We start from the raw sequence: 12,101 nt of genomic DNA, 5'->3' as shown, positions 1-12,101 counted from the left end.
TCACCGCACTGTGCTGATTAAATAGCCTCCCTGCCTCCAAACACGCTACTCAGCGAGGGCAGAGATATCTCCCATTGTTACTGAACTGGAGTGAATATTTATCTGATTAGCAAAAGGTTGCTTCTTGCATTTTCACAGCATTAAAATAACTTCAAATCAATATTAATTTCTCCATTTACAGTGAAGTTGCATCCTCACCTCAAAGAGTACTTCACAAGTTAAGGTAAATGCACACACACACACAAAAAAAATCAATGTTGAGTGCTGTGAGGAATTATACTTGGGTTTCAACAATTTCATTATGAAAGCACATTAACTTAATTTATTTCATATTTCCTGGCATTTAGAAGATTCAGGGGGGAATCCCATGAAGTTGTTCAAAATGACAAAACTTTAGTGGAGGAGATGCAGAGAAGCCGTTTCCTCTGACGAGGTATTTGGAACATGAGTGCACAACCGTAACATTACAGCCAGGACTGAAGTCAAAAAAACACTTTTTTAAACAGAAGGCAACAGCAATCTTGAATTCACTCATCACAAAAGATATGGTTACTGCACCATTTGAAATAGTGAAGATGGATATCAGCAGACTGCTCATGAGGTAAGGGGACTAAGCTGTATGCACCAATGACTGATAAATCCAGTTGATGTATAGATTAAATGATGCTATTGTATATCTGATCAGGTTTGAGGCACTCTATGCAAACTCTTTTTTTTCTATGTCCATAGTTCATATGTTCATTCCAATATTTTATATTTGATCCGAGTCAAATGTCAATGTAACTACCATTTTCAAGAATTCCTCTCCAATGCAGAGTGAGAGAAGTTGCAGCTTTCCCAATTGTGTGTATAACTATTTTAACAATTGTACACCAAAATTACTGTGCCACATTTCAACTGCAGCTTCTAGGAGATCAAAGCAAAGCATTCCCAAGTGGTTAATTGTCACAGAGTTCTTCAGAAAATGGGTCAATTCATTTACAATACCTTTTTAGTATTCAGCAGTACATTCTTCATTGGTATAGTTTTAATAGCTACAAATTATTTCAAGCATATGAACATACAAACATGGGGAAGTATGCCATTCAGCCCAGGCCTGCTGTGCAACTTAATTAGACCATGGCTGATCTGATTGTAACCTCAAATCCACTCTCCTCCATCCGCTGTAACTTTTCAACCCCTTGCTTAAGGACAATCTACATCTGACTCAAAAATGATTTGAAGACTTTGTTTCTACTCCTCTTTGATGAGCCCTCCAAAGACACCTGACCGTTAGAGAATAATTTCTTCCCATCTTGGTCTTAAATAGGTGAGCCCTTGTCATTGAAGTAGTGATCTTTCGTTCCAGAATCTCCCACAAGGAAAGATGCTCTCCATATGAAGAATGAACCTTTATTAAAAGGCACATAATTCACCTAATTTATTTGGATAGCTTTCTGCCAGCAAATAAAAAATGTTACAGCTGAAGCCATCAAACCCTTGTAAATAATGACTCAATTATTTAACTCTTCTAATAGTTCACCTTGTTGTTGTGGTTCTGTTCGCCGAGCTGGAAGTTTTTGCTGCAAACGTTTCGTTCCCTGGCTAGGGAACATCATCAGTGCTATTGGAGCCTCCTGTGAAGCGCTGCTTTGATGTTTCTTCTGGTATTTATAGTGGTTTGTTCTTGCCGCTTCCGGGTGTCAGTTTCAGCTGTAGTAGTTTGTATGTGGGGTCCAGGTCGATGTGTCTGTTGATGGATGTTCTTGCCGCTTCCGGGTGTCAGTTTCAGCTGTAGTGGTTTGTATATGGAGTCCAGGTCCATGTGTCTGTTAATGGAGTTTGTGGATGAATGCCATGCCTCTAGGAATTCCCTGGCTGTTCGCTGTCTGGCTTGTCCTATGATGGTAGTGTTTTCCCAGTCAAATTCATGTTCTTGGTTGTCTGAGTGTATGGCTACTAGGGATAGCTGGTTGTGTATATAGGACACTATATAGGACAAACAGGAAGACAGCTAGCAATCCGCATCCATGAACATCAGCTAGCCACAAAACGACACGACCAGCTATCCCTAGTAGCCATACACTCAGACAACCAGGAACATGAATTTGACTGGGAAAACACTACCATCATAGGACAAGCCAGACAGAGAACAGCCAGGGAATTCCTAGAGGCATGGCATTCATCCACAAACTCCATTAACAGACACATGGACCTGGACCCCATATACAAACCACTACAGCTGAAATTGACACCCGGAAGCGGCAAGAACAAACCACTATAAATACCGGAAGAAACATCAAAGCAGCGCTTCACAGGAGGCTCCAATAGCACAGATGATGTTCCCTAGCCAGGGAACGAAACGTTTGCAGCAAAAACTTCCAGCTCGGCGAACAGAACCACAACAACGGACACCCGAGCTACAAATCTTCAACCAGATTTTAAGTTCACCTTGTGTTTAAAATTCCAAAACCAAATCACGACTACTTACAAAAGTATAAGTTTACAATCAATAGCAGAATGGTTTATTAAATTTAGTTAAGGACATTGTGTGACTCTCTATGGGTTGAGAGAAACAAGCTGTCACTCTTTCCTTAAAGTAAACAATCTGAAGAATCATATGGAAATCAGTATTAGGAAAAGTAAAAATCAATACCATTTTTGTAACACTCATTCCTCCCCCCCCTCCGACCAGATAAAAGTTCATTTTTTAAAAATGTGTAACCTGAAGGGAAAGGAGCATAACCTGATCACACACAAAAGCAGAAACGGTGTCCTTTACTGGAATTTCTTAAAGTGTATACAATTGTGGTAATAGAATAAGGAGGAAATACCGGGACAAAGGTCTGGATAACCATAAAGTGAGATGTCACTGCTAATGCAGCACTCACACAAGAATTACAATTCTAAAAGGAAGAAAGAATATAGACAACTCCTGAGCAAAAAAAAAAGTAATGTGCAATGCCCAATTGAGTAGCAATTGAGAGATAACCTCTGACTCAAAGGATAGTGAAATCTCCTTGGCTCTGCTTACCTTCTCTCTCCACCTGTAGTCATCATACAAAAACTGGAGTCATCAACTAACATTTGAAAGGATAATGATTGTAGCTACTGCCTTCAGCTCCAACTAAAACTTGCGATGGAATATCCCAACATCATCAATTTTACTCACAGATAGCTTCAATATTTTACAAAATTGAAGCTAACATTTCTTTAAATATTTACAGCACTAAATCCCAAACCCAGTTAATGTCAAAGTTTGATTAAATAACCCAAACATTTATACATACTCAAACTTTTTGTAGAACAATCACACAGTCTTCTCCCATCCTCCTTCGGTATAATTTATAAACATGTAAGTAAACATCAAAGCTTCATAATCATTACAACCAAGGATGCTGTTACATAAAGGGGACAGGTAGGACAAAAGGCACTACCAATGTAGATGCATGGGCTTATTCTGCCCTATAAGAATGTAACATGCATTGAAGAATTCTTCTTATGAAGGATGTTTGAATTTCAATGGCAAAAAGTCGGAAGGAGGAGCATTACTTCTCAACTCACAGCATTAAATCTATACGAATCATTATAAGGTAATGAGAGGCATAGATAGAGTCAATAGCCAAAGACCTTTCCCCAGGGCAGGATTGAATGGCACAAGGATCATAGTTTTAAGATATTAGGAGGAAGGTATAGAGGACACGTCAGAGATAGGTTCTTTACACAGAGAGTTGTGAATGCATGGAATGTGTTGCCAATTGTGGTGGTGGAAGCAGAGTCATGAGGGACATTTAAGCGACTGCTGGACATGCACATGGACAGCAGTGAATTGAGAGGTACATAGGTTAGGTTATTTTATTTTAGATTAGGAATAATCCTCGGCACAACATCGTGGGCCGAAGGGCCTGTTCTGTGCTGTACTTTTCTACGTTCTATGAATATGACAACATTTAAAGGCTACAACTTCAAACTCTAGTTTGTTGTATTATGTTCAAGAGGAAACAAATATGCATCTTTAATTCAGTATCAATGACTTTCACTGGTATCATATACTGGCTGAGTAAATTTGGTCCATATTTGCTGGAGTTTTGAATAATTCATGTGATCGAATCAAAACAATTGAAACATTCAAGACTTAAGGCTTTAACAAGGTAAATAAAGGTCATTTTTGCCTGCTGGGGAGGCTAAAACACAGAGGCACAATCTCAGGATAAGGGACTGATCATTTAGGACTGAGGTGAAGAGAACTATCTTCACTCAGATTTGGGAATCTTTGCAATTCTGTACCCAAAGTGGATACTCTATCAGATGCGTAAAGACATATTTTAGGTCTCTCAGAAAGTGAAGGTTGGAAAGTGAAGTTGGAAGTCAAATTTCAGCCATGATCATACTGAACAGTGGAGCAGATTTGATTTAATACTATTATTATGTGCTTCATTCTCAATATGTGGCAGTATAGCACAACAATACACTGCAGGGAAATTGGCTATTTTTCTTCTAGAAATCAAAAGGTAAGAGAATGTTCTACTGCTTGCTGTCAGCTGCATGTGGATCCTTTAGCTATCCAAAATGTCCCTTTCATCCAAAAGGTCAAAACATGTCTTAATTATGACTCTGCTACAAATTGTTAGAAGATTTGACTAAAAGGATAAATCAAAGGTTACAGATATACACATACACAATACAAACACAAACACAAACACAAACACATGAGCATGGCACTGACTGGATCAGCTTTCCCTCACTTGGCAGTATTTCCTTCCACAGTGAAGTAATTGTATTTATTTATACAAATTTTGGATCATCCTTCATACATTATCTGACAAAGATTGAAGCTATACTTAAGCCCACAATCACCGACAGAAAAGCAGCCATTTAAAGATAGTAAGAATGAATATAGCATTCTGCTCCTAACAACAGCCAAAAACACAAACAAATGCAAAAGGCAAACACCTATTAAATCCCTAACGGACATTGTTGGTCTTACCCAGAGCTGATTAGAAACACAGATGTCATCAGTAACCTCTCCTTTGTCCTACAGGTTGAGACAAAAGGGAAAGATGGCAAAAACAGTTCAGCATGTTATTCATTGCAAATTTGATAAATGAAGTCAAACACCCAGATCGATACACATACAAATCTTTTACAATATATGAATGAGATAAAACCAAACAAGTGGCTCTGTGCATACTCAGTTAACTCTGAGAAATGGATCACTGAGATCCAAAGGAAAAGCTTTGCTGTAGAGCAAACTTTAAAATGGACTTTAACCCACCATTAAATCTAGAAAATTGGGTGAAGCACTTATAAAATGGCTGCTTTGACTCATTGAGACTCTTTTCAGAATTTTCCATTGCATGCTACATGAGAATTGCACATCAACCTGTTAATGCATTAATTTGCTGCAATATTAGATAGGTTGATACAATCTTTGCCGAACATTTCCACCTCTCTGTTCAGGTACAGCTGTCTGGCTATTAATAGTGCAGGAACACTTGATTTACATTTGCTGATACCTGGTGAGCTGCTTTCTTAAACTGCTCCAGTCCTTGCGGTGTAGCAACACACACAGTGCTGTTAGGAAGAGTGTTCCAGGATTTTAACCCAGCTCAGTGTAATGCACATCAGTAGTTACTGAGACCAAATCTCAGTTCCAGGTTTATAAATTACATTAAAATTCCATGAGTTGCTGCTGTAGGCTTTTAGCCAATGTTCTCAGGCCATTAACCTGGGCCTGTGATATACTGGTCCTCCGACATGACTATTATGCCACAATCTTCCATGACTCATTTCCTCAAACTAAAATGCTCCATTGCCATATAATCTTCCAAAGGAATACAGCATATAGCTGTGCACCCAGGTAAAACTACACTAATTGACTTATTAATTGATCTGAACAATAACAATTCAAATTTATATTCATCTCCTTGGCAATTTTTTGGCTCTCAACTGCCCTTTACGTCATAGACTAACATATTATTGTTAGAAAGATACCAACAACTGCATCAATAGCATCGGACTCCCTCTTCCAGCCACTTTCAAACCTCAGATAAAATGACAAACTGATACCAGATTAATTGAGATGATAGTATATCATTAGGAAATGGAAAGCATTTTTCACCAACAGAAATTATGTAATGCACCAAACTATACAATTTTGTAGCTCATCTTAAAAAAAAATTACTGCTTGTTTACCTCTGGTCACAAGATAGAATACGAGACTGTTTTTGAAAGGCTGCATTGCAAGTAAACTACATCGAACAACTTATCAGAAACTCAGGTAATTATTATTTAATATTTTTAAAATGGTTTACTGATGGGTGAAAGATAAAGCTAAATTAAGTTTTCAATTGGACTTCTTTTTATTCACTCGTGGAAATAGGCATCAATGGCTGGGCCAGCTTTTATTGCCCATGAGAAGGTGGTGATGAGATGTCTCCTCGAACTGCTGCAGTTCATCGTGCACTGTAGGTAGACCCACGTTGATATTAGGGAGGGATTTTGACCCAATGACAGTGAAGGAATGGTGATATATTTCCAAGTCAGGATGGTGAGTGTCTTGGAAGGTAGTAGTATACATACCTGCTGGCCTTGTCCTTGGACAATGGAACAATCCTGGATATTGACACTTTCATGCTCAGAAAAGGGTTTTGCATTTCACAAGATATTTACTTCTAGCAGATTATTTTGTGTAAATTAAAACACATTGAGCATTAGATCGGATATAGGTCCTGAAGCAAATAGTTCTAACATCAGATTGGCAGGACTAGAAGCATAAAGAAGTTCATTGGCATGGTGACCTGCAAAACCGCTGGCAAGGAAATACTTGCTCTGCTTAGAATGCTGAGAAATCCATTGCATTTCACTTGATTGCATTTACTATTTGATGTGGTCTGTGGGGTATTCAACAATAGTTTGTCTGTTACACAGATTAGCCTCATGCGAAGTTTCAAATATCAGAGTATAAATTACATCTATTGGACTTCTTCAGTTAACAAAGCAACATAAAAAACTTGAGGCAAGTTAAAAACCATGGAATAAAAGGGCCAGTTGCAAGGTCAATGGAAAATTGGTGCTGTGAGAGTGAAGACAGTAAATGGTAAATGGATATTTGTTGACTGGAGAAATGTTTCTTGTGGAATTTCTCTGGGGTCATTTGGAACTTGGATTCTCCTGCTATGTATTATTGTCATCAAGATCTTGATGAGTGGGGGCAACTTGAAAGTTTGCAGATGTCTCAAACTTAGAAGAATTGACTGTGGGGAGGACAATGTAGAACTCCAAATAAAAAACATAAGGAGTCGGTGGACAGTTGGCAGGTGACATTCAACGTAGAAAAGCATGAGGTAGTGCATTTTGGGATAGAGAACATGGATAAAAAATACAAAATAAGAGTTATAATCAAAAGGGATGCAGGAGCTGAGGTCCTGGGTGCATATGTACTGAGATAATTGAAAATGGCAGGACAGGTTGAGAGAACAATTGATAAAGTATACAGTATGTTGACTTTTATTACTAGGGCTTAGCATAATGGAGCAAGGAGGTTATTTTACATAAGACACTGTTTAGAGCTCAGCTGGAGTACTGTGTACAAGTCTGGGTGGCACACCATAGGAAGATGTGAACATATTAGAGAGAATGAGGGAGCGATTTAACAGGAAGATTCCAGGGAAGAACAACTTTAGTGATGAGGTTAGATGGAAGAAGATGGGACTGTTCACCTTGGAGGGAAAGAGCCTGAGAGGACATTTGGTAGGAAATGTCATGAACATGTTGGATAGAGGAAATAGTCAGAAACTGTTCTCACCTGCAAAAGGAACAAGGCGGCAAAAGCAGCAAGGAAGATATGAGAAAAAAGACCTTTTCATGCAGTGAGCAGACAGGCTATGGAACGCACTGCTTGGTAATGTGGTGGGCTATCTTGAAGACTTTGACCTGATCGTCCCTAATCTAAATTCTTGAGAAAACCGACCTAATTTCTATAAGCTGTCCCCTGAAGTCCAGATATCATCTTGTAAAACCTATGTTGTATTCCTGCCAAGTCAATCTAAGGTGTGGTTCTGGATTTGCTCACACTTTTCCAAATCAGGGTCAAATCACGGTTTTGTATAACTGCTGCAATCCTTCAGCACCCTTGCACTCCAGCCCTCTAGATATAAACATCAGCATTCCATTAGTTTTCTTGATTATTTTCTGCACCTGTTTGTGATATCTTAAAGATCCATTCACTCAACTCCTCTTTGGACATCCACTGTATTTACCTTCATACCATCTAGAAAGTATGCTGATCCATTGTTTTACAGTTCAAAATGAATAATCTCACATGCTAAAATCCATCTGCCACAGTTTCGCCCATTCACCTAGTCTCTCAACAACCTTTTCTAGTTTTATACTATCATCTACACTGTCTACAATGCTGATTAATTTTGTCTCATCAGCAAGTTTGGATAGATGACTTTCTATGCTATTGTTGAAAGGTGTGGCGCTGGAAAAGCACAGCAGAGGTCAGGTAGCATCCGAGAAGCATGAGGTTTGATGTGTCAGGCATAAGCCCTTCATCAGGAATGGTGGGGGGGGGGTTGCTGAGAGATAAATAGAACAGCGAGGGTGGTGCAGGAGAGAACGGAGCTGGGATGGTGATAGATGAATGCAGGTGAGGGGGGTGATTGTGATAGGTCGGTGAGGAGGGTGGAGCAGATAGGAGAAAAGGAAGATAGACAGGTAGTACAGGTCAAGAGGGCAGTGTCAAGTTGGAGGGTCAGGGGAGGGGAGATTTGGAAACTAGTGAAGTTGATGCTGATGCTGTGTTTTTGAGGGTCCCAAGGCAGAAGATGAGATGTTCTTCCTACAGTCATCGGGTGACTTGGATTTGGCAGTGAAGGAGACCCAGAACTTGTCCTTAGTGGAGTGGGAAGGGGAGTTGAAGTGGTCGGCCACAGGGTGGTGGGGTCGTTGGGCGCATATGTCCCAGAGATGTTCCCTGAAATGCTCCGTGTGTTGGCGTTGTCTTCCCGATGTAGAGGAGACCACATTGAGAGCAATGAATACAGTAAATGAAGTGGGTGCATATGCAGGAGAATCTCTGCCACAAAAAGTTCCTTTGGGGCCTTGGATGGCAATGAGGGGGGAGGTGTGGGCGCAGGTTTTACACTTTTTGTGGTGGCAAGTGAAGGTGCCGGGTATGGAGGGTGGGTTGGTAGGGGGCATGGTCCTAACGAGGGAGTCACAGTGGGAATGGTCTCTGTGCAACACAGATAGGGGTGGGGCCACCTCATCTATGGTGTCTGTGCTCTCGATGTAGTCTCCTCTACATCAGGGAGACTGAATGTCTACTTGCAGAGCGTTTCACACAACATCTCTGGGACATGCACCAAACAACCCACCGCCCTGTGGCCAATTACTTCAACTCCCCCTCCCACTCCACTAAAGACATGCAAGCCCCAGGCCACCTCCACAGCAAAACTCTAGCCACCCATCAACTGGAGGAAGAAAATCTAATCTTCCAACTTGGGACCCTTCAACCACATGGCATCAATGTCAACTTCACTAATTTCTAAATCTCCCTACCCCCCAAATCATCCCAGATCCAATCCTCCAATGTGGTACCACCTTCTTGAACTGTCTACCTATTTATCTTCCTTTTCACTTATCAGCTCCACCCTCCCTCCGACCTATCACAATCCCCCTCCACTTGCATCTACCTGTCATCTTCCCAGTTACATTTCCCCCAGCCTCACCCCCACCCTCCTGATTGTCTCTCAGCTCCTTCCCCCGGCCCCACATTTCTGCTGAAGGGCTTATACCCAAAACATCGACTCTTGTGCTCCTCAGATGTTGCCTAGCACCACACTTTTCCACTCTGACTCTCCAGCATCTGCAGTCCTCTCTTTCTCACAATTTCTATGCTCATCTCCAAGATGGTAAGAAATAATGTTAAAACTTGAGGCCTTAACCAAGGGACACCACCAGTCACATCCCGCCATTGAGTACAAATTTGATTACATGCCACTCAAACTACTTCTCAGCAATGTTAGTAATTTGCCATCATATCTATGGGAACAATCTCTTATGAAGGACTGTATTATATGACTTCTGGAAGTCCATATTAACAACAACTATAGGTATTCTCTTGTTCACTACCTTAGTCACCTTTTCAAAAAAATCAATTTTCAGGCATGACCTACCTGTCATGAATCCAATCATGTATTTCATATTATTAACTAGATGACATTCTGTAGCTGCACTGAGATAGCTCAGCTAAGGGCACTTCTATTTCTGAACTGCAAGTCTTCAATACTGTAACCTGGATGTTGGCAGAACCCAAGGCCTTTGTACCTTCAGCCAGTTCTTGATATCATGTACAGCGAATCAAATTTCCTGATGACTTGAATGCGTGAATCAGAACGAATCAACTACTTGGCACTTCTGGCTGAAGATGGTTACAAATGTCCGAGTGTTGTCCTTTACACTGATGTGCTGGGCTTCCCGTCATTAAGGATGGGGATATATGTGGAATGTCTTCCTCCTCCTCCTCCAGGGAATTGTTTAACTTTCCATCACAATTTGTGATTGGATGTGGCAGAACTGCACAGCTCCACTCCTCACTGCAACAAGGTTTAGTCCCCTTACTTGATGGTAATGCAAAGTGATGGATATGCTGGCCTTGTGGTTTGTGCTGATGGGCCACACTGCCCAGTTATAAATTGCTTGATATATTCTGATTTGGTCCGATTTAGCATGAGAATGGTGCCACACAACACAATGGAAGGCATCCTCAGTGTGAAGATGGGAGTTGGCCTCCATAACAACTGTGATGTTGTCACTCCTATCAACATGATCATTGACAAATACATGCAAAGCAAGTAGATTAATAAAGATGAAGTCAAGTAGGTTTCATCTTCCTGAGCTACCTCATTACCTTCTCCAGGCCAAGTTTGACTGGCGTGTGTGGAACATGTATGCAGCTTATAGAGAAGGTTGCTCCTAGGATCTCTCCTGCTGATGGTATAGGACAAGGACAGGGATGAGGAGTAGTCTGCAACATTGGATGTAAAGTATGATTTGGTGAGGAAGTATACATTAGTGAGGTTTGGTTTGTTCATTAGGCTGGATGGCTGGTTTGTGATGCAGAACAACGCCAACAATTTGGATTGAATTCCTACAATGGTTGAGTTTACCGTAAGAGACTCTCTTTCTCAACCTCTCCACTTGCCTGATACATGGAAATCCAGAGGTTAAATCCTCACTTCTCTCTCTCGCTTTCTTTCTCTCTCTCTAATGGTCCTCTGGGACTATGGTGACTTTACCTTCCTGCTTGTGATATTATAAACTTCAGAATTTTAATTAAGCTTCACGGATTAAAAGAATCTAGAAAGATAAACTGTTACACATGAAGAGATCAGCAATAACTCTGTGTGGAATAAGCTGGTAAGGGACAAAGGCAAGCTGTTATACAGGAGATTGAAAGCAATGAGCCATGCCTGGGAAAAGGAGGAGTTGAGGCGACATGAACAAAACTGTTTTGACACCTGCTCGATTACTGGCTGCCTCTTGCCACAAGGAAAAATGACTGCCCAGCTGAAGAAATTAAAGAATTAATTGCAAAACAGGCTGGGTCTTCAAACAGACAGTAAAGGCCAAATGTTACAAGGAACAGAGGGGATAAGGAAGCATGCTGCAGAGCAGTCGAAGCGTAATCAATTCTTTGGAGTATAGAATTTAAAAGATTATCATAATGCCACATCATTGACCTGAAGGATGAGAAACTGTATAAGAACTGAACACCAGAACCCTTCATCAGAACTTTGATATCCAGGGTTTAGTACTTGTGCAGTGTTGGTCTTCAGAGTACTGTTGTAGCTAAATTCCATCATTAATTGGATAATAGTAAGTAGAATTGTGACATTTAACTTGCTTACTTTGAGGGGTCTTATTTTGGTTGCAGCATGGAATAAAGTTTAAATCATTGTTTCAGTATTTGACTGACTGCGAGATTGCTTAATAAGTAGCTGAATTAAAGGTAGGTTGTGGTGGTTTACCCAAAACACGCTTGACTAGTCTGTATGACAGCTGTCCCAACCTGCACCCAGTATGAAGGGCCAGTTGGACAGGATATACTGTTT

At 40.6% G+C, this 12,101-nt stretch overlaps 1 protein-coding gene across 9 annotated transcripts in view; it reads right to left on the bottom strand.

The window, feature by feature from the left end:
• svila (supervillin a) overlaps positions 1-12,101 on the bottom strand; it is a 354,707-nt gene that overhangs the window by 86,125 nt on the left and 256,481 nt on the right. For all 9 annotated transcript variants that reach the window (XM_060825046.1, XM_060825048.1, XM_060825050.1 and 6 more), the window contains one exon: positions 4,967-5,014. In XM_060825046.1, the coding sequence (XP_060681029.1) occupies positions 4,967-5,014 (48 nt within the window). The remainder of the gene's footprint in view (positions 1-4,966; positions 5,015-12,101) is intronic.

Source organism: Hemiscyllium ocellatum, chromosome 5 (assembly GCF_020745735.1).
Source record: "Hemiscyllium ocellatum isolate sHemOce1 chromosome 5, sHemOce1.pat.X.cur, whole genome shotgun sequence".
Classification (NCBI taxonomy): Eukaryota; Metazoa; Chordata; class Chondrichthyes; order Orectolobiformes; family Hemiscylliidae; genus Hemiscyllium; species Hemiscyllium ocellatum.
Note: the sequence above shows the minus strand (reverse complement) of the source record. Positions and strands in the feature narration are given on the sequence as shown.